A 24,097-nucleotide genomic window follows, 5' to 3' on the forward strand; every position below is an offset into this window, starting at 1 on the left:
AGTCACTTCTGGGGTGTGAGTTTTCAGTTGCATATGTCCTGGGGACCATTCAGGCTTGTTCGCATTTGTGTTCCTCACGTGTTGCCCCAAAGAATGAGGTGATTTGGTAAAATGCTATGCCCAAGATAACTATCCGAGTGCCGGCGGTGGGGTGGTTCAAATAGCCTCGGCTATCACCTCATTATGTCCGGTCGTGATGGTCAAGTGGATTAAGGCGTCTTGTACATACCAGATGCGTTGCTTCTGGGAGTATGGGTTCGAGTCACTTCTGGGGTGTGAGTTTTCAGTTGCATATGTCCTGGGGACCATTCAGGCTTGTTCGCATTTGTGTTCCTCACGTGTTGCCCCAAAGAATGAGGTGATTTGGTAAAATGCTATGCCCAAGATAACTATCCGAGTGCCGGCGGTGGGGTGGTTCAAATAGCCTCGGCTATCACCTCATTATGTCCGGTCGTGATGGTCAAGTGGATTAAGGCGTCTTGTACATACCAGATGCGTTGCTTCTGGGAGTATGGGTTCGAGTCACTTCTGGGGTGTGAGTTTTCAGTTGCATATGTCCTGGGGACCATTCAGGCTTGTTCGCATTTGTGTTCCTCACGTGTTGCCCCAAAGAATGAGGTGATTTGGTAAAATGCTATGCCCAAGATAACTATCCGAGTGCCGGCGGTGGGGTGGTTCAAATAGCCTCGGCTATCACCTCATTATGTCCGGTCGTGATGGTCAAGTGGATTAAGGCGTCTTGTACATACCAGATGCGTTGCTTCTGGGAGTATGGGTTCGAGTCACTTCTGGGGTGTGAGTTTTCAGTTGCATATGTCCTGGGGACCATTCAGGCTTGTTCGCATTTGTGTTCCTCACGTGTTGCCCCAAAGAATGAGGTGATTTGGTAAAATGCTATGCCCAAGATAACTATCCGAGTGCCGGCGGTGGGGTGGTTCAAATAGCCTCGGCTATCACCTCATTATGTCCGGTCGTGATGGTCAAGTGGATTAAGGCGTCTTGTACATACCAGATGCGTTGCTTCTGGGAGTATGGGTTCGAGTCACTTCTGGGGTGTGAGTTTTCAGTTGCATATGTCCTGGGGACCATTCAGGCTTGTTCGCATTTGTGTTCCTCACGTGTTGCCCCAAAGAATGAGGTGATTTGGTAAAATGCTATGCCCAAGATAACTATCCGAGTGCCGGCGGTGGGGTGGTTCAAATAGCCTCGGCTATCACCTCATTATGTCCGGTCGTGATGGTCAAGTGGATTAAGGCGTCTTGTACATACCAGATGCGTTGCTTCTGGGAGTATGGGTTCGAGTCACTTCTGGGGTGTGAGTTTTCAGTTGCATATGTCCTGGGGACCATTCAGGCTTGTTCGCATTTGTGTTCCTCACGTATTGCCCCAAAGAATGAGGTGATTTGGTAAAATGCTATGCCCAAGATAACTATCCGAGTGCCGGCGGTGGGGTGGTTCAAATAGCCTCGGCTATCACCTCATTATGTCCGGTCGTGATGGTCAAGTGGATTAAGGCGTCTTGTACATACCAGATGCGTTGCTTCTGGGAGTATGGGTTCGAGTCACTTCTGGGGTGTGAGTTTTCAGTTGCATATGTCCTGGGGACCATTCAGGCTTGTTCGCATTTGTGTTCCTCACGTGTTGCCCCAAAGAATGAGGTGATTTGGTAAAATGCTATGCCCAAGATAACTATCCGAGTGCCGGCGGTGGGGTGGTTCAAATAGCCTCGGCTATCACCTCATTATGTCCGGTCGTGATGGTCAAGTGGATTAAGGCGTCTTGTACATACCAGATGCGTTGCTTCTGGGAGTATGGGTTCGAGTCACTTCTGGGGTGTGAGTTTTCAGTTGCATATGTCCTGGGGACCATTCAGGCTTGTTCGCATTTGTGTTCCTCACGTGTTGCCCCAAAGAATGAGGTGATTTGGTAAAATGCTATGCCCAAGATAACTATCCGAGTGCCGGCGGTGGGGTGGTTCAAATAGCCTCGGCTATCACCTCATTATGTCCGGTCGTGATGGTCAAGTGGATTAAGGCGTCTTGTACATACCAGATGCGTTGCTTCTGGGAGTATGGGTTCGAGTCACTTCTGGGGTGTGAGTTTTCAGTTGCATATGTCCTGGGGACCATTCAGGCTTGTTCGCATTTGTGTTCCTCACGTGTTGCCCCAAAGAATGAGGTGATTTGGTAAAATGCTATGCCCAAGATAACTATCCGAGTGCCGGCGGTGGGGTGGTTCAAATAGCCTCGGCTATCACCTCATTATGTCCGGTCGTGATGGTCAAGTGGATTAAGGCGTCTTGTACATACCAGATGCGTTGCTTCTGGGAGTATGGGTTCGAGTCACTTCTGGGGTGTGAGTTTTCATATATATATATATATATATATATATATATATATATATATATATATATATATATATATATATATATATATATATATATATTAGTATATTTTGGTAGCAGTCTTTCCTGTAGACATATATTATTAAATATGACCGAAAAAGTAAGATTAATAATTCTAACACGAATTTTCTCAATCTTTCGTACATTACGCTTCACTGTTGGAGGTAAATCAAAAATCAATTCTCCAAAATTCATTTTTATTTCTAGTCTGACGCGACACGGGCGCGTTTCGTAAAACTTATTACATTTTCAAAGACTTTAGTTCACAAATACACAACTGAATAGAACTTACGTATCTCCGATTTTATATCTACATTTGAGTGAGGTGGAAGGGGTGATGTGGCATTAACACAAGACAGAACAAAGTGTGGTATTAATAGGGTATTAATTTCATCAACACAAGACAGAACAAGAGTATTAATAGGGTATTAATTTCATCAACACAAGACAGAACACGAAACAATGGATATTGAATAGAAGTGTTTGTAGAAAGCCTATTGGTCCATATTTCTTGATGATTCTATATTGGAGCGGAGTCTTGAGGTGGGTAGAATATAGTTGTGCAATAATTGGCTGTTGATTGCTGGTGTTGACTTCTTGATGTGTAGTGCCTCGCAAACGTCAAGCCGCCTGCTATCGCTGTATCTATCGATGATTTCTGTGTTGTTTACTAGGATTTCTCTGGCGATGGTTTGGTTGTGGGAAGAGATTATATGTTCCTTAATGGAGCCCTGTTGCTTATGCATCGTTAAACGCCTAGAAAGAGATGTTGTTGTCTTGCCTATATACTGGGTTTTTTGGAGCTTACAGTCCCCAAGTGGGCATTTGAAGGCATAGACGACGTTAGTCTCTTTTAAAGCGTTCTGTTTTGTGTCTGGAGAGTTTCTCATGAGTAGGCTGGCCGTTTTTCTGGTTTTATAGTAAATCGTCAGTTGTATCCTCTGATTTTTGTCTGTAGGGATAACGTTTCTATTAACAATATCTTTCAGGACCCTTTCCTCCGTTTTATGAGCTGTGGAAAAGAAGTTCCTGTAAAATAGTCTAATAGGGGGTATAGGTGTTGTGTTAGTTGTCTCTTCAGAGGTTGCATGGCTTTTCACTTTCCTTCTTATGATGTCTTCGACGAAACCATTGGAGAAGCCGTTATTGACTAGGACCTGCCTTACCCTACAGAGTTCTTCGTCGACTTGCTTCCATTCTGAGCTGTGGCTGAGAGCACGGTCGACATATGCGTTAACAACACTCCTCTTGTACCTGTCTGGGCAGTCGCTGTTGGCATTTAGGCACATTCCTATGTTTGTTTCCTTAGTGTAGACTGCAGTGTGGAAACCTCCGCCCTTTTCCATGACTGTTACATCTAGAAAGGGCAGCTTCCCATCCTTTTCCATCTCGTAAGTGAAACGCAGCACGGAACTCTGCTCAAATGCCTCCTTCAGCTCCTGCAGATGTCTGACATCAGATACCTGTGTAAAAATGTCGTCAACATACCTGCAGTATATGGCCGGTTTCAAGTTCATGTCGACTAAGACTTTTTGCTCGATGGTACCCATGTAGAAGTTTGCAAACAGGACACCTAGGGGAGAACCCATGGCGACCCCATCTACTTGCTTATACATGTGCCCATCCGGGCTCAAGAAGGGTGCCTCTTTAGTACAAGCTTGGAGTAGTTTCCTCAGAATATTTTCTGGTATGTCAAGAGGAGTACAGGCTGGATCACGATACACTCTGTCGGCTATCATTCCGATTGTCTCGTCCACAGGTACGTTGGTAAACAGCGATTCTACGTCCAACGAGGCTCTTATCCCTGTGGCCCATGTGCCCCGCAGTAAGTCAACAAATTCCTTTGGAGACTTCAGGCTGAAGGCGCAAGGAACATAAGGAGTCAGCAGGCCGTTGAGTCGCTTCGCCAGTCTGTACGTGGGTGTGGGTATCTGGCTAATGATTGGCCGAAGTGGGTTTCCAGGCTTGTGCGTCTTGACATTTCCATACGCATATCAAGGTTTATATTCCCCAATGATCTTTGGCAGGTGGAGTCCGGATTTCTTGGCGTTCACAGTTTCGATCAGTTTGTTGACCTTTGCTTTTAATTCGAAAGGTCCCCAAATGCCCACTTGGGGACTGTAAGCTCCAAAAAACCCAGTATATAGGCAAGACAACAACATCTCTTTCTAGGCGTTTAACGATGCATAAGCAACAGGGCTCCATTAAGGAACATATAATCTCTTCCCACAACCAAACCATCGCCAGAGAAATCCTAGTAAACAACACAGAAATCATCGATAGATACAGCGATAGCAGGCGGCTTGACGTTTGCGAGGCACTACACATCAAGAAGTCAACACCAGCAATCAACAGCCAATTATTGCACAACTATATTCTACCCACCTCAAGACTCCGCTCCAATATAGAATCATCAAGAAATATGGACCAATAGGCTTTCTACAAACACTTCTATTCAATATCCATTGTTTCGTGTTCTGTCTTGTGTTGATGAAATTAATACCCTATTAATACTCTTGTTCTGTCTTGTGTTGATGAAATTAATACCCTATTAATACCACACTTTGTTCTGTCTTGTGTTAATGCCACATCACCCCTTCCACCTCACTCAAATGTAGATATAAAATCGGAGATACGTAAGTTCTATTCAGTTGTGTATTTGTGAACTAAAGTCTTTGAAAATGTAATAAGTTTTACGAAACGCGCCCGTGTCGCGTCAGACTAGAAATAAAAATGAATTTTGGAGAATTGATTTTTGATTTACCTCCAACAGTGAAGCGTAATGTACGAAAGATTGAGAAAATTCGTGTTAGAATTATTAATCTTACTTTTTCGGTCATATTTAATAATATATATATATATATATATATATATATATATATATATATATATATATATATATATATATATATATATATATATATATATATATATATATATATATATATATAAACGTGTACAAGGAAAATCAGCATGTGAATGCAATAACATATATCAGTATAAATGTTCCTTGATACACAACAATGATCAATCGATCACCCTATTAGTCCTAGAACACATACATCTGTAGGTAATCCAGCCTACGACTGTAACTCTATTCTTCAGTATAAACACTCCTTGGTACAAAAATGGCAAACTATCACTCGCCATTCTCTGCGTCTTACACGCTAAAGACAAACACTCTATCAACTCCCTACAAGTGCTCATTTAGAACTTCCCTTCCACATCTGGAAGTTCACTATCCTGATCTCCTCAGGTTCTTCCGGGCTCAACTACCAGGATCCTCTGCAGCTCCTCCAGGCTGCTACCATGAAGTTTTCCTTGGACAAATATGGTGCTTCACTACCTCTACTAGGGTCCTCCACAGCTCTCCTGGCTGCTACACCATGAAGTTCCCTCGAGCAACTATGGTGCTTCACCACCTCTCCAGAAGCGCGTGACACTCCTCTTCACTGCTTCTCCTCACAGCTCGAGGTCCTCTCCCCCACTACCTTGGAGTCTCATCAATTAATCCCTCTGTGCTGGCTTCGAAGTTCTCAGGAACTTCTTCCCCAAAGACAAACCTGCAACCCTTGACACTCCAATAAAAATGTTTCCTTATAAACACATTGACGAAATAATCCACACAATGTGTTTGCAACTAACATCTATCCGCTCTCTACATGCAGTGAGAGTGGATTCCCCTGTTGGGCTGGTCCATGCGGGCCTCACTCACTCTGGGAGGGTCCTCCGCCGCCAGGCAGTTGGCTTCAGGCGGTCGATGGTAGAGGAAGCGCTGCTCGTACCTCCAGCTGTTCCTCCCTCTCCACTCTCTTATTTTAGGCCTTCTACCTTATCAAAACATGTCTAACTTATAAATAAACATTGCTACTGTCGCTGGGCACACGACCAACTACAAGCAATCACTATGAACTGGCTTAAATCGTGCTTACCACAAATTGTCTAGTCGAGGGCGCTCTCCCTCTGACGGCGTCTGATCAGGGCGCTTCCACAGCCCACGAAAATGTCTCTGGGCGGCTTAATACTCTCCTCGCCGTCCAGGACTTGAGACCACAACGTTCTCAGCTCGATTCCACAGCTGGCACGTCTGCACACTTCTCTTCTCTTGGAGATGTATCACTAGGGGTTCCTTTCTGACGGGAGCTCAAACGGAGCGCGGCTTTCCCCCTGCAATGTCTGGCCTCAAGTGAGGTCAAAGCCCTCCAGAAGCGAGCCTCACGCCTCCAGCAAATTATCCACATCTCCTAACCAGTCATTTATCTGTTTTCTTATTCACTGCCCATAATCTTAAACCATTCATTGAATCCAACAAACTATTTTACATCTGTGTTATCGCCTCTATATTTCCTATACTTTCTAGTTAGGTCAGGCTTATGAATAATTCTCAAGGGGGAGACTCGTTTCTCCTGTAGGCTGAGATCATAACACTCCCCTCCCCTTATTTTTGAGAGTTATTCCAGTGGCAAAGCTCGGGATAATACATCCGCCACCACACTGTCTCGGTCTTCAACCGATTGGTTCGACCGGTTGATCTGCTTACGTACTCCCTTAGCAGTCTACAATTAGTTCGTTGCTCTTTGCAACATCTGGCTCACAACTCGCCAGAAACACGACCTTCTCACAAACGATCTGACCTCTCTGGCACCTCTTGGCTAGGCTGTCCTAATTGGACGCCTGCACTCCATCGGTCCACTCTACTTATTGTTTCCACCCTCTGTTTCCTCGTCTTCTCCTCTTCACGTCCAGAGTCAGACATCTACTGTCTGTACCTCCTCTGTCGTCTTCATACTTCCATCTACTGCCATTATACTTCCGTCTCCTGTCAACATACCTCACTCCCTCGTCTTCACCGACGATCCTCCCTTTCGTCTCCTCATTTATCCGAGACCTCATCCTGTTTGACTTCCATCGAGTCCTCAGCTTTCTTCTACTCCTCTATGCTTGTATCATCATCCTCTTCCCACACTTCTCACCTCTATACCACTCCATTTCTTCTCCTTCAACTCTTCTTCGTTCCCTAAAAGTTTCTTCGAGCACTGTACTATACCCAACAGCACTCGATCGTACATGTCGCTTTACCTCTCCTAGAGTGCTCGTAAGCATCTCTCCACACATACTGTCTCTTCTCCTTTCATTTTCTCGGCTATTACTCTTCTTCACTATCTCTCCTCCACGTTTTCTGTGAAACATGTCAACTCCTGACATCTCAAACAGCTTAACTCCACTATCCATATGCCTCTGTGCTCGTGGACAACTTGACGTTTTACACCCGTCCTTGATCTATCCACATCCCTCTTCACTTCTGCTCAGCACAGTTGGATTCATCTTCTGACTCTTAATTTCAGCGGGCTGGGCTCTATTCAGGTCCCCTCTCTTCTCATGAGTCTTCTTTGGCTGGGTCATCTTCACTTTTGACCTCACCAAGACTACATTTTCCTGGGCTGGACCTTCATCAAACAGCCACGCTATATCTACGTCGATTTCTTCTACCAGTTGAATTGACACTGTCTCATCTTCTCCAGTGTCTTCCTCGTCGGCCACCTCTGCCTTCATCACTACCGAGACAGGGTACTCAATGGCTTGGCGGTCTCCTGACTCATCTCCTCGGATGTCAGTCAAGTTCACACTTTCAGGTGTCCCACCCGTGCCGTGGCCTTCTGGGCACTCCTCTGACACAGTCTCCGCTATGACTCTTGGCAACACCTTTGTCCCGCACAAGTCATTCCCCAGGATCACTTGGACTCCTGGAACAGGTATGTCGGGGCACACTCCCAACATCACCTCCGCCGACACATATTCCGACCTTAGCTGGACAGCACATACGGGCATGCCACTCTCAGACAATAACCCATATACTTTCATCTTACTCCTGCCAGCTAATTGTCTATCATTCCCAATCAGGCTTCTCGTAATCAAGCTCTGATTAGCTCCGGTATCCCTTAAGATACCAACTTCTACCTCTGGTTCGCCTCCTATACTGATCCAACCTTTGCTCATGAACGGCCTATACCTCTCGTTCACTAAGTTCACTCTCTGTGGTTTGTCTTGGAACACATTAGTATATTTACTTCGGGGGTCACACATGGCCAGGGTCACAATTCTCTTGCCCTGCCGACAATCTCGCATCACGTGACCCAGTCCGTTACAATTGTAACACCTCACCTAGGAAAAGTCTCTTCTATATGTACCAGAGTGGCTCTGACTTTGCCCACTCGCATGAGAGTTCCTCGGGCCAGGTACACTACCTGCACTCTGTGGGGCTTTACTGGACTCTTGATTTCCTGGATCACGATTAGTTTCTCGTTTAGCTCCTCCATCTTCACTTTCAGACGAAGTGCGCGATCTACTCTTCTGAGTTTTGGGGTACTTACATTTATCTGCTCATTTATCAAAATTCTTCTCACCTCAGACTCCTCTGGGTTTTTCATAATTTCTTCCTCCCCAGACTCCACTGGATCTGCCATTGCCGCGTCTCGCCTCACTTCTCACTCTATTCTCCCTTTGTACGGTCTTAATTCTCTCTTGTTCTGCTTTAGCGGCCTCCATCTTTATCATAGTCAGTTCAGTCTTAGCTGTTTCTTGTTCGGCCTAGGCTCTCTCTTGTCCGACTTTAAGTTTTTCCTGTTCAGCTTTAGCTCTCTCTTGATCAGCCTTAGCCTTCTCTTGCTCAGCTTTAGCTCGCTCTTGCTCGGCTTTGGCTTTCTCTTGCTCAAACCGAGCCTGCCTCTCTTCACGTTGCAGCTGTACCTCATTGTCTCCTGGTTCCAACTTTGGTTCCACCTCGCGCCTCTCAAGGCTGCTTTCCCTGCTGCTACTTGAGTTTACGTTAATTCCATCGTCACTTGGCACATCATTCGTTTCCTCTGAAACCTTTTCCAACCTTTCGGACTCTTCATTCTGAGGCAGAGCCTCAGCTCCTTCTTGCTGGCACTGTATTTCCTCTTCTTCACATTGGCGCTTTACTTCCTTCTCTTCTTCTGCTTTTTGTTCCCTTAACCAAGTCTGCAGTGCCTCAAGTCTATCCCCTACCTTATCATGCCTACCCTTTAGGTCGAAATGGTCTTCTAACATCCTTATCTGCCTCCTAGTGCACATATCTAAAATCTTCTCGTCACGAGTTTTGCAGAACATGCTTAATCTGTCTATCTGCGTTAGTACCCTGATTTCATTCCGTTTACTAGACGCTTTGTTTGACTTCAACCTAACCCCATACATTTTTTAGCGATCAACCAAATTTGTTCTTGGGTACAATTTTGCAAGATTTCATCATCTCCCGTATCAATGTACTCCTGAGCTCTAGCAAGGTTTTTCTCCGAACCTCTAAAATTCAGAACTGCTGTCATCCTGTCCTGTGAGTCTTCCCAAGAGAGAGAATATACACCTACGGTCACACAGTTTATCTATTTCAACAAGAGGTGTACCAATCCACTCTTGGACAGGGTGTGGGTGTGTCAGTTCACTCTCCCGGACAGGCCCCCAATTTATTGTAGTTGTGTGTTGGTGGTGTTGTCGTGTTGTTCCTCCTTTATGGACAACCCAACCCACAAGTCAGTAGAGTACTTATACCTCACTAGGAGATCACACTATGCGCTTCTGGCTCTTCGAGAGGGGCTCAACGTCACACGTTTAGGGGATGGGGCTCCAACACTTACCCTCGTTGTCACGTGCACACACCCACTCGAGCCGCTGTGACTCCCCACTCTCTCCTTATGTGATATGATATCCTCAATCCCCTTTGACTTACTAATTTTCCATCCTACCCTGTCCCCAGTGGTGGTTCTTGGTTCTTTCTTTCTCTCTCTCTCTCCTTTTCCTCCTTTACTATTTTCTGGGAAGCCTCACTAGGACAAGGGCAAACACCAGCAAATTGGAATACATTTACTGGACAAAGCACATACACAATACATACACACATATAATAATATTGAATCCTATACTCTAAACTATTACAATCAGGTTGCATTCCAACACCATCAGAACTCTATCATCAGCTTATCAAGTGGTATCCTATCTCCTGGTTCACCACCTGATACTATCAACCTCCTCAAGTAGATCAAGTATACACTGTTGCACTATCAGCAAGAGAAAATATATATATATATATATATATATATATATATATATATATATATATATATATATATATATATATATATATATATATATATATTATATATATATATATATATATATATATATATATATATATATAGATATATATATATATATATATGTCTATGAACTTAAGGCACAACTCTCCTAAACACGAGAGTGAAGTATACAACTTTAGAACACTTTCCCACCCGGAGACTCGAACCCTAGCCAGCACAGAAGCCTTCCAGCAACTGGCATAACAGGTACGCCTTAACCCGCTCCACCACAAGCTCAGACCCTTAAAAGAGATGGTAATTTCGGAGTATTTATATACTACAAAGATCACCACCTCCCAAGAGCACTAGAGCAAGTGAGGGGTCATTTATACGTTTATTTCATCAAGTCCCTGTTAATATGGGAGAACACTGTGTCTATGAACTTAAGGCACAACTCTCCTAAACACGAGAGTGAAGTATACAACTTTAGAACACTTTCCCACCAGGAGACTCGAACCCTAGCCAGCACAGAAGCCTTCCAGCAACTGGCATAACAGGTACGCCTTAACCCGCTTCACCACAAGCTCAGACCCTTAAAAGAGATGGTAACTTCCAGCAACAGATGCCAGTTGCTGGAAGGCTTCTGTGCTGGCTAGGGTTCGAGTCTCCTGGTGGGAAAGTGTTCTAAAGTTGTATACTTCACTCTCGTGTTTAGGAGAGTTGTGCCTTAAGTTCATAGACACAGTGTTCTCCCATATTAACAGGGACTTGATGAAATAAACGTATAAATGACCCCTCACTTGCTCTAGTGCTCTTGGGAGGTGGTGATCTTTGTAGTATATAAATACTCCGAAATTACCATCTCTTTTAAGGGTCTGAGCTTGTGGTGGAGCGGGTTAAGGCGTACCTGTTATGCCAGTTGCTGGAAGGCTTCTGTGCTGGCTAGGGTTCGAGTCTCCTAGTGGGAAAGTGTTCTAAAGTTGTATACTTCACTCTCGTGTTTAGGAGAGTTGTGCCTTAAGTTCATAGACACAGTGTTCTCCCATATTAACAGGGACTTGATGAAATAAACGTATAAATGACCCCTCACTTGCTCTAGTGCTCTTGGGAGGTGGTGATCTTTGTAGCATATAAATACTCCGAAATTACCATCTCTATTAAGGGTCTGAGCTTGTGGTGGAGCGGGTTAAGGCGTACCTGTTATGCCAGTTGCTGGAAGGCTTCTGTGCTGGCTAGGGTTCGAGTCTCCTGGTGGGAAAGTGTTCTAAAGTTGTATACTTCACTCTCGTGTTTAGGAGAGTTGTGCCTTAAGTTCATAGACACAGTGTTCTCCCATATTAACAGGGACTTGATGAAATAAACGTATAAATGACCCCTCACTTGCTCTAGTGCTCTTGGGAGGTGGTGATCTTTGTAGTATATAAATACTCCGAAATTACCATCTCTTTTAAGGGTCTGAGCTTGTGGTGGAGCGGGTTAAGGCGTACCTGTTATGCCAGTTGCTGGAAGGCTTCTGTGCTGGCTAGGGTTCGAGTCTCCTGGTGGGAAAGTGTTCTAAAGTTGTATACTTCACTCTCGTGTTTAGGAGAGTTGTGCCTTAAGTTCATAGACACAGTGTTCTCCCATATTAACAGGGACTTGATGAAATAAACGTATAAATGACCCCTCACTTGCTCTAGTGCTCTTGGGAGGTGGTGATCTTTGTAGTATATAAATACTCCGAAATTACCATCTCTTTTAAGGGTCTGAGCTTGTGGTGGAGCGGGTTAAGGCATACCTGTTATGCCAGTTGCTGGAAGGCTTCTGTGCTGGCTAGGGTTCGAGTCTCCTGATGGGAAAGTGTTCTAAAGTTGTATACTTCACTCTCGTGTTTAGGAGAGTTGTGCCTTAAGTTCATAGACACAGTGTTCTCCCATATTAACAGGGACTTGATGAAATAAACGTATAAATGACCCCTCACTTGCTCTAGTGCTCTTGGGAGGTGGTGATCTTTGTAGTATATAAATACTCCGAAATTACCATCTCTTTTAAGGGTCTGAGCTTGTGGTGGAGCGGGTTAAGGCGTACCTGTTATGCCAGTTGCTGGAAGGCTTCTGTGCTGGCTAGGGTTCGAGTCTCCTGGTGGGAAAGTGTTCTAAAGTTGTATACTTCACTCTCGTGTTTAGGAGAGTTGTGCCTTAAGTTCATAGACACAGTGTTCTCCCATATTAACAGGGACTTGATGAAATAAACGTATAAATGACCCCTCACTTGCTCTAGTGCTCTTGGGAGGTGGTGATCTTTGTAGTATATAAATACTCCGAAATTACCATCTCTTTTAAGGGTCTGAGCTTGTGGTGGAGCGGGTTAAGGCATACCTGTTATGCCAGTTGCTGGAAGGCTTCTGTGCTGGCTAGGGTTCGAGTCTCCTGATGGGAAAGTGTTCTAAAGTTGTATACTTCACTCTCGTGTTTAGGAGAGTTGTGCCTTAAGTTCATAGACACAGTGTTCTCCCATATTAACAGGGACTTGATGAAATAAACGTATAAATGACCCCTCACTTGCTCTAGTGCTCTTGGGAGGTGGTGATCTTTGTAGTATATAAATACTCCGAAATTACCATCTCTTTTAAGGGTCTGAGCTTGTGGTGGAGCGGGTTAAGGCGTACCTGTTATGCCAGTTGCTGGAAGGCTTCTGTGCTGGCTAGGGTTCGAGTCTCCTGGTGGGAAAATGTTCTAAAGTTATATATATATATATATATATATATATATATATATATATATATATATATATATATATATATATATATATATATATATATACATATATATATATATATATATATATATATATATATATATATATATATATATATATATGTATATATATATATATATATATATATATGCGAACAAGCCTGAATGGTCCCCAGGACAATATGCAACTGAAAACTCACACCCCAGAAGTGACTCGAACCTATACTGCCAGGAGCAACGCAACTGGTATGTACAGGGATGCCTTAATCCGCTTGACCATCACGACCAGACATAAGGAAGTGATAGCCGAAGCTATTTGACCCACTTCCCCGCTGGCACTCGGATGGTAATCTTGGGCATAGCATTTTATCAAATCACCTCATTTTTGGGGCAACACGTGAGGAACACAAGTGCGAACAAGCCAGAATGGTCCCCAGGACAATATGCAACTGAAAACTCACACCCCAGAAGTGACTCGAACCCATACTGCCAGGAGCAACGCAACTGGTATGTACAGGGACGCCTTAATCCGCTTGACCATCACGACCAGACATAAGGAAGTGATAGCCGAAGCTATTTGACCCACTTCCCCGCTGGCACTCGGATGGTAATCTTGGGCATAGCATTTTATCAAATCACCTCATTTTTGGGGCAACACGTAAGGAACACAAATGCGAACAAGCCTGAATGGTCCCCAGGACAATATGCAACTGAAAACTCACACCCCAGAAGTGACTCGAATCCATACTGCCAGGAGCAATGCAACTGTTATGTACAGGGACGCCTTAATCCGCTTTTGTGTTCCTCACGTGTTGCCCCAAAAATGAGGTGATTTGATAAAATGCTATGCCCAAGATTACCATCCGAGTGCCAGCGGGGAAGTGGGTCAAATAGCTTCGGCTATCACTTCCTTATGTCTGGTCGTGATGGTCAAGCGGATTAAGGCGTCCCTGTACATACCAGTTGCGTTGCTCCTGGCAGTATGGGTTCGAGTCACTTCTGGGGTGTGAGTTTTCAGTTGCATATTGTCCTGGGGACCATTCAGGCTTGTTCGCATTTGTGTTCCTCACGTGTTGCCCCAAAAATGAGGTGATTTGATAAAATGCTATGCCCAAGATTACCATCCGAGTGCCAGCGGGGAAGTGTGTCAAATAGCTTTGGCTATCACTTCCTTATGTCTGGTCGTGATGGTCAAGCGGACTAAGGCATCCCTGTACATACCAGTTGCGTTGCTCCTGGCAGTATGGGTTATATATATATATATATATATATATATATATATATATATATGCGAACAAGCCTGAATGGTTAGTTATATATATATATATATATATATATATATATATATATATATATATATATATATATATATATATATATATATATATATATATATATATAAACGTGTACAAGGAAAATCAGCATGTGAATTAAATAACATATATCAGTATAAATGTTCCTTGATACACAACAATGATCAATCGATCACCCTATTAGTCCTAGAACACATACATCTGTAGGTAATCCAGCCTACGACTGTAACTCTATTCTTCAGTATAAACACTCCTTGGTACAAAAATGGCAAACTATCACTCGCCATTCTCTGCGTCTTACACGCTAAAGACAAACACTCTATCAACTCCCTACAAGTGCTCATTTAGAACTTCCCTTCCACATCTGGAAGTTCACTATCCTGATCTCCTCAGGTTCTTCCGGGCTCAACTACCAGGATCCTCTGCAGCTCCTCCAGGCTGCTACCATGAAGTTTTCCTTGGGCAACTATGGTGCTTCACTACCTCTACTAGGGTCCTCCAGAGCTCTCCTGGCTGCTACACCATGAAGTTCCCTCGAGCAACTATGGTGCTTCACCACCTCTCCAGAAGCACGTGACACTCCTCTTCACTGCTTCTCCTCACAGCTCGAGGTCCTCTCCCCCACTACCTTGGAGTCTCATCAATTAATCCCTCTGTGCTGGCTTCGAAGTTCTCAGGAACTTCTTCCCCAAAGACAAACCTGCAACCCATTGACACTCCAATAAAAATGTTTCCTTATAAACACATTGACGAAATAATCCACACAATGTGTTTGCAACTAACATCTATCCGCTCTCTACATGCAGTGAGAGTGGACTCCCCTGTTGGGCTGGTCCATGCGGGCCTCACTCACTCTGGGAGGGTCCTCCGCCGCCAGGCAGTTGGCTTCAGGCGGTCGATGGTAGAGGAAGCGCTGCTCGTACCTCCAGCTGTTCCTCCCTCTCCACTCTCTTATTTTAGGCCTTCTACCTTATCAAAACATGTCTAACTTATAAATAAACATTGCTACTGTCGCTGGGCACACGACCAACTACTAGCAATCACTATGAACTGGCTTAAATCGTGCTTACCACAAATTGTCTAGTCGAGGGCGCTCTCCCTCTGACGGCGTCTGATCTGGGCGCTTCCACAGCCCACGAAAATGTCTCTGGGCGGCTTAATACTCTCCTCGCCGTCCAGGACTTGAGACCACAACGTTCTCAGCTCGATTCCACAGCTGGCACGTCTGCACACTTCTCTTCTCTTGGAGATATATGACTAGGGGTTCCTTTCTGACGGGAGCTCAAACGGTGCGCGGCTTTCCCCCTGCAATGTCTGGCCTCAAGTGTGGTCAAAGCCCTCCAGAAGCGAGCCTCACGCCTCCAGCAAATTATCCACATCTCCTAACCAGTCATTTATCTGTTTTCTTATGCACTGCCCATAATCTTAAACCATTCATTGAATCCAACAAACTATTTTACATCTGTTTTATCGCCTCTATATTTCCTATACTTTCTAGTTAGGTCAGGCTTGTTGAATAACTCTCAAGGGGGAGACTCGTTTCTCCTGTAGGCTGAGATCATAACACTATACAGTGTTCCTCAGTGTCTACACAGTGTACCTCAGTGTCTATACAGTGTACCTCAGTGTCTACACAGTGTACCTCAGTGTCTACACAGTGTACCTCAGTGTCTACACAGTGTAGCTCAGTGTCTATACAGTGTTCCTCAGTGTCTACACAGTGTAGCTCAGTGTCTATACAGTGTTCCTCAGTGTCTACACAGTGTACCTTACTGTCTACTGTTATGATCTCAGCCTACAGGAGAAACGAGTCTCCCTCCTTGAGAGTTATTCATCAAGCCTGACCTGATTAGAAGGTCTAGCAAATATTGAGGTGATAACCCATATGTAAAATGGCTGGTTGGATATGATAAACAATTTGAGATTATGGGCAGTGAAGAAGAAAACAGATAAATGACTGGCTAGGAGATGTGGACATTTTGCTGGAGGCGTGAGGCTCGCTTCTGGAGGGGCTTTGACCTCACATGAGTGCCAGACATCGTAGGGGAAAGCCGCGCTCCGTTGAGCTCCCGTCAGAAGGGAACCCCTAGTGATATATCTCGAAGAGAAGAGAAGTATGCAGATGTGCCAGCTGTAGAATCGAGCTGGGAACGTTGTGGTCTCAAGTCCTGGTCGACGAGCAGATATTAAATCGCCCAGAGGCATTATTGTGGGCCGTGGAAGCGCCCTGACCAAGCTCTGTCAGAGGGATAGCGCCCTCGACTAGACAATCTATGGTTTGTCTTTGGGGAAGAAGTTGCTGAGAACTTCGATGCCAGCACAGATGAAGTAGTTGACGAGACTCCAAGGTAGTGGAGGCGAGGACCTCGAGCTGTGAGGAGAAGCAGTGAAGAGGAGTGTCACGTGCTTCTGTAGAGGTGGTGAAGCACCATAGTTGCTCGACGGAACTTCATGGTGTAGCAGCCAAGAGAGCTGTGGAGGACCCTAGCAGAAGTGGTGAAGCACCGTAGTTGCTCAAGGAAACTTCATGATAGCAGCCTGGAGGAGCTGCAGAGGATCCTGGTAGTGAAGCCCGGAAGAACCTGAAGATATCAGGGTAGTGAACTTCCAGAGGTGGAAGGGAAGTTCTGGTGGATTACTTGTAGGGAGTTGATAGTGTTTAGTTGTCATTAGTGTGCAAGACGCAGTGAGAGGTGAGTGGTTGTTTGCATTCTCACGTCAAGGAGTGTTTTATACTGAAGTTTAGAGTTACAATCGTAGGCTGGATTACCTACAGACGTATGTGTTCTAGGACTGATAGAGTGATCGATTGATCATTGTTGTGTATCAAGGAACATTTATACTGATATATGTTATTGCATTCACATGCTGATTTTCTTTGTACACATTTATAGATACATATATATATTCTCTTGCTGATGGTGCAACAGTGTATGTAGACTTGATCTACTTGAGGAGGTTGATAGTATCAGGTGGTGAATCAGATGATAGGATACGACTTGATAAGCTGATGATAGAGTCCTGGTGGTGTTGGAGTGCAACCTGATTGTAATATTATAGAGTATAGGATTCATTATTATTATATGTGTGTATGTATCGTGTATGTGCTTTGTCCAGTAAATGTATCCCAATTTGCTGGTGTTTGCCCTTGTCCTAGTGAGGCTTCCCAGGAGGTAGTAAAGAAGGAGAGAGAGAAAGAACCAAGAACCACTGCTGTGGACAGGGTAGAAGGTAATACTAATAAGTCATAGGGGATTGAGGAGATCATATCTCATGAGGAGAGAGTGGGGAGTCACAGCGGCTCGAGTGGGTGTGTGCACGTGACAACGAGGCTAAGTGTTGGAGCCACATCCCCTAAACGTGTGACGTTGAGCCCCTCTCCAAGAGCCAGAAGCGCCCAGGGGTGATCTCCTAGTGAGGTATAAGCACTCTACCGAGTTGTGGGTTGGGTTGTCCGTAGAGAAGGATCAACGACGACAACACCACCAACCCACAGACTATAATACTACACAGTGTACCTCAGTGTCTATACAGTGTACCTCAGTGTCTACACAGTGTACCTCAGTGTCTATACAGTGTACCTCAGTGTTAATACAGTGTACCTCAGTGTTAATACAGTGTACCAATACCGTACCTGAAGTAGACTCAAGGACCGTAGACCTGTGGTAGCTGGGAGTGGTTGGCAGGCGACGGTGAAGTGCTTGTGCTTCATGTGCTGGATGATGCCGCCCTCAAGCAAGCGCTGGATGCTGCAAGCACACACACACTCTCAGCTCCTACACCACTAGGCATCGCTAAATTATACCACTAGTAATATTATTTACTGCTTATATTAACTTCATGTTAATAGATGCACTAGTTAGGTAAGGCTTAGTGAGGCAAAAGTTTTATGCAGCCTTCGTTATTTGTTGCATATGTAGCATATTGGAGTTATATGTAGCACTTTTTATTAAATAATGAATAATAATTAGTTTATTAAGTGATTAACAGTTTTCCTAGCCTGATTAATAGTGGCTATTAATCAGGTAAGAAACTGGTTAGATAAATTATATGTCGGAGAAAACCGACACCACTCATTATCATTTAATTCCATAGGCATTTAATATTGCTTCTGTTTTGTACTAACAAATTAATCCTAAAGTTGCTTTAATCATTCATGGAAAACGTGGCTCCAGTGGAAATTTCCTGGAAAGAAAACAGGGATATCATTGCCATATGTCGCCATTAAATAAGATCACCATTTATATTAATGGGAAGTCTTTTTAATTCGCCAGTCTTTAGAATGTAAATATCATAAAAACATTTCCCTTGAACCAACTTAAATATCAGTAGTAAAATAGTTGAAATGTGGGCCCTCTTTCCACTTCTTGATAAAATGCCTCTGGAGAAGACTGGATACGTCAGTGGAGGGGAAGCCGGTAGATGCCATATTAAATTTTAAAGTAACAACAAGTCTCGCTGGAGCTGAAAGACGCTCCACAATTTTCCATCAAGAGGTAGTGTTTTGGGATGTAAAGTGCTCCCATCATCAGCATGTTACTTCGTCTACAATAAGGTAAGTGCTCTTTCCGATTCCCCTTCTATCTAGCTATTGTTTGCCAATGATAATAGATTTAGAAATACCGGTTAGAACGCTAGTGAGTAACCAAAACAGGGTATATGTTAATCAAATCTTAACTTAGAAACTGACAAATTTTCCCTGATATAGCTGTCATATATAGGTTACAACTATTATTGTGAGTTCCCTTTGACAGGTGTAATTAAAGGAAAAGAAGAAGAATTTGCACTAGCTACCTGGTACTATGAGTAACATGTGTTGAAGTCAGCCTCGTCCATGGCGAGTATCGCCGGGCCTGTTCATACCTGCTTGACCTGGCAATAACCACTATACAGATAAACTTTATTTGTTTTGATTTTAATTACTAATATATATATATATATATATATATATATATATATATATATATATATATATTATATATATATATATATATATATATATATATATATATAATATATATATATATATATATATATATATATATATATATATATATATATATATATATATATATATATATATATATATATATATATATATATTAGTATATTTTGGTAGCAGTCTTTCCTGTAGACATATATTATTAAATATGACCGAAAAAGTAAGATTAATAATTCTAACACGAATTTTCTCAATCTTTCGTACATTACGCTTCACTGTTGGAGGTAAATCAAAAATCACTTCTCCAAAATTCATTTTTATTTCTAGTCTGACGCGACACGGGCGCGTTTCGTAAAACTTATTACATTTTCAAAGACTTCACAAATACACAACTGATTAGAACTTACGTCTCTCTGATATTATATCTACATTTGAGTGAGGTGGGAAGGATGATGTGGCATTAACACAAGACAGAACAGGGGATATTAATAGGGTATTAAAAGTATCAACACAAGACAGAACAGAAAACAATGGGTATTGAATAGAAGTGTTTGTAGAAAGCCTATTGGTCCATATTTCTTGATGCTTCTATATTGGAGCGGAGTCTTGAGGTGGGTAGAATATAGTTGTGCAATAATTGGCTGTTGATTGCTGGTGTTGACTTCTTGATGTGTAGTGCCTCGCAAACGTCAAGCCGCATGCTATCGCTGTATCTATCGATGATTTCTGTGTTGTTTACTAGGATTTCTCTGGCGATGGTTTGGTTATGGGAAGAGATTATATGTTCCTTAATGGAGCCCTGTTGCTTATGCATCGTTAAACGCCTAGAAAGAGATGTTGTTGCCTTGCCTATATACTGGGTTTTTTGGAGCTTACAGTCCCCAAGTGGGCATTTGAAGGCATAGACGACGTTAGTCTCTTTTAAAGCGTTCTGTTTTGTGTCTGGAGAGTTTCTCATGAGTAGGCTGGCCGTTTTTCTGGTTTTATAGTAAATCGTCAGTTGTATCCTCTGATTTTTGTCTGTAGGGATAACGTTTCTATTAACAATATCTTTCAGGACCCTTTCCTCCGTTTTATGAGCTGTGGAAAAGAAGTTCCTGTAAAATAGTCTAATAGGGGGTATAGGTGTTGTGTTAGTTGTCTCTTCAGAGGTCAACCTCTGAAGAGACAACTAACACAACACCTATACCCCCTATTAGACTATTTTACAGGAACTTCTTTTCCACAGCTCATAAAACGGAGGAAAGGGTCCTGAAAGATATTGTTAATAGAAACGTTATCCCTACAGACAAAAATCAGAGGATACAACTGACGATTTACTATAAAACCAGAAAAACGGCCAGCCTACTCATGAGAAACTCTCCAGACACAAAACAGAACGCTTTAAAAGAGACTAACGTCGTCTATGCCTTCAAATGCCCACTTGGGGACTGTAAGCTCCAAAAAACCCAGTATATAGGCAAGACAACAACATCTCTTTCTAGGCGTTTAACGATGCATAAGCAACAGGGCTCCATTAAGGAACATATAATCTCTTCCCATAACCAAACCATCGCCAGAGAAATCCTAGTAAACAACACAGAAATCATCGATAGATACAGCGATAGCAGGCGGCTTGACGTTTGCGAGGCACTACACATCAAGAAGTCAACACCAGCAATCAACAGCCAATTATTGCACAACTATATTCTACCCACCTCAAGACTCCGCTCCAATATAGAAGCATCAAGAAATATGGACCAATAGGCTTTCTACAAACACTTCTATTCAATACCCATTGTTTTCTGTTCTGTCTTGTGTTGATACTTTTAATACCCTATTAATATCCCCTGTTCTGTCTTGTGTTAATGCCACATCATCCTTCCCACCTCACTCAAATGTAGATATAATATCAGAGAGACGTAAGTTCTAATCAGTTGTGTATTTGTGAAGTCTTTGAAAATGTAATAAGTTTTACGAAACGCGCCCGTGTCGCGTCAGACTAGAAATAAAAATGAATTTTGGAGAAGTGATTTTTGATTTACCTCCAACAGTGAAGCGTAATGTACGAAAGATTGAGAAAATTCGTGTTAGAATTATTAATCTTACTTTTTCGGTCATATTTAATAATATATATATATATATATATATATATATATATATATATATATATATATATATATATATATATATATATATATATATATATATATATATATATATATATATATCACGACTGAAAACTCATACCCCAGTGGTGACTCGAACCCATATTCTCATGAGCAACGCAACTGGTTTTTACAGGACGCCTTAATCCGCTTGACCATCACGACCAGACAATAAGGAAGTGATAGCCGAAGCTATTTGAACCACTTCCCCGCCGGCACTCGGATGGTAACTTTGGGCATAGCATTTGTATCAAATCACCTCATTCTTTGGGGCACACGTGAAGAACACAAATGCGAACATCCCTGAATGGTCCCCAGGACTATATGCGACTGAAAACTCACACCCCAGAAGTGACTCGAATCCATACTCCCAGGAGCAACCCAACTATTTTTTACAGGACGCCTTAATCCGCTTGACCATGGTAGAGAATTTGTTTTTTTTTCAGAGCACAAAGTTTGCTAATTCTGTAAGTATCACATTTCATTTAGTGGGAACACTCTTGCTTCTGTCCTATAGAGACTCGGCAAGGTATACCTACATTCTTGGACTACCTTATTCACTTTTTAAACAATTAAATGTTTCATTTGTTTTAGAAACTCAATTTCATTTATTTAGTAGGATTTTCTTGCCCTTATTCTCTTACATTGAGTACCGGGTACAAGATTTCCTGCGCTTTTGATTGACTAATCATTTACCCTACTAAAATGAACTTTAATTGTTAAATATAAAATTCCACAGGATAGTTACCAGTTGCCACGTTATCCTGTTACTGACACTTACCATATCACGAGTATTCGTTGTACATGTATTTGCTATTTTTCACCATGTTTCGTCTCCAAGCTTTTCGTAACGATCCAGCAGGTGAAATAGGGAACTTAAGTCGTGCCAAGAGGACCGAATTACAAACTCTTGCACATGAGTATCAACTAGATGCCCTCCTGGAGCCAACAAAAATGAATTGCACAATTTAATATTGGATCACCTCTTAGATGAAGGGAAGATTGACTCTGAAACTCACGAAAATTATTCTATAGCAGATAGACATGCTCTGACAACTATGAAACTCAAGCTCGAACTTGCAAAGATCGAGCGGGAGCAACAAAAAGAAGCTCTACAAATGAGGGAAAGAGAGGCAGCCCTAAGGAAAGAAGAGTAAGAAAGAGAGGCGGCACTTAGGAAGGAAGAGGCTGCCATAAAGAAAGAACAACAAGAACGTGAGGCGGCCCTGGCGAAAGAAGCTCTACAAATAAGGGAAAGAGAGGCTGCAGTCAGGAAAGAAGAACAGGAACGTGAAGCCACCCTCAAGGAAGGTGAGACTGCACTACTCCGTGAGCGTGAGCGAGTACAGCTTGAAACAAGACAACGTCACCTGGAGATGCAACGCGAGCATGATAAGAAGCAAGCCGATATGGCTATAGCATGTCGACAACAAGAACTCGCGTTGGAAACTACACACCACACTCAGCGCCAACAAGCTACCGTTAGTCTTCCCGTAAGTTTCAGTGTCTCCCATGCAAGTAAGTTAATGCCACCATTCGTTGAGACAGAGATTGATGTCTTTTTCACCACTTTTGAGACCATAGCTAAAAAACTTAGCTGGCCTGCAGATCAATGGTCTACCCTTCTCAGAGTGCATCTCACAGGTAGAGCTGCAGTTACTCTCAGTACCTTAGCGTCTGAGAATGACTACCAGACCCTGAAGCAAGCAGTTTTGGACGCCTACCTTCTCTCCACCGAAAGCTACAGACGAAAATTCCGTGACTATCTGAAGGCAAGTACCACCACCTTTCTAGAATTTGCCAATACCAAGAAAAGATGTTTCATGAAACGGCTGGAAGCAGCACATGTCTTTACATTTTCAGAACTCGTCAACCTCATGCTAGTTGAGGAATTCTTGAGACGTGTTCCCCCTTCCGTCTGTTTATATTTAGCAGATAAAGAAGAAACCGACTACATCAGATGTGCGAAGTTGGCTGACACCTACAGCCTCATCCACCGGCTGTAGGTGTTAGCCGACTTCGCACATCTGACCAGAAGAACCACCTTCCAGTAAGAAGTCTTGGTATAGTTATGATAAAGTGAATGCCGATCAAGCGAACTCTCAATTGTATTGTAAGTATTGCAAATTCTATGGACATACCATAGATAGATGTGGGAAGGCTCAATACAAAGACAATGAAACTACTAAACCAAACCGACTCCTACTAAGTCCGGTAAGCCTGTGATGAATGTTGGTGTTCCTGTTAATGATCTTTCTCTCTTCAGCAAACACCTGTATCCTGGAACTGTCTCTGCCAACGGTATAGATTCGGAGGGACGTTTCAAATTGAAGATCTTGAGGGACACAGCGGCTCTTCAGTCCATAATATTGAAATCGGCTGTGCCTAACATCACCTACACCGGGGAAACCGTCCTTATCACTGACCTCACTGCTACCACTCCGTATCCACTCGCCAGAGTCCACC

The 24,097-nt window shown here is 43.1% G+C and overlaps 3 protein-coding genes across 3 annotated transcripts in view; 1 reads left to right on the forward strand and 2 right to left on the reverse strand.

The window, feature by feature from the left end:
* LOC138364461 (uncharacterized) overlaps nucleotides 1-7,473 on the reverse strand; it is a 50,009-nt gene extending 42,536 nt beyond the window's left edge. Inside the window, exon 1 of the mRNA XM_069324099.1 lies at nucleotides 7,378-7,473. Coding sequence (XP_069180200.1) covers nucleotides 7,378-7,473 — 96 coding nt within the window. The remainder of the gene's footprint in view (nucleotides 1-7,377) is intronic.
* Nucleotides 7,474-8,992: 1,519 nt separating this feature from the next.
* On the reverse strand, nucleotides 8,993-9,535 carry LOC138364462 (caldesmon-like). Its single transcript, XM_069324100.1, has one exon. The coding sequence runs from the start codon at nucleotides 9,533-9,535 to the stop codon at nucleotides 8,993-8,995; it is 543 nt and encodes a 180-aa protein (XP_069180201.1).
* Nucleotides 9,536-18,887: 9,352 nt separating this feature from the next.
* LOC123753261 (autotransporter adhesin AIDA-I-like) overlaps nucleotides 18,888-24,097 on the forward strand; it is a 39,213-nt gene continuing 34,003 nt past the window's right edge. The window contains exon 1 of the mRNA XM_069324101.1: nucleotides 18,888-18,941. Within this exon, the coding sequence (XP_069180202.1) occupies nucleotides 18,888-18,941 (54 nt within the window). The remainder of the gene's footprint in view (nucleotides 18,942-24,097) is intronic.

The sequence above is a fragment of the Procambarus clarkii genome, chromosome 13 (assembly GCF_040958095.1).
Source record: "Procambarus clarkii isolate CNS0578487 chromosome 13, FALCON_Pclarkii_2.0, whole genome shotgun sequence".
NCBI lineage: Eukaryota > Metazoa > Arthropoda > Malacostraca > Decapoda > Cambaridae > Procambarus > Procambarus clarkii.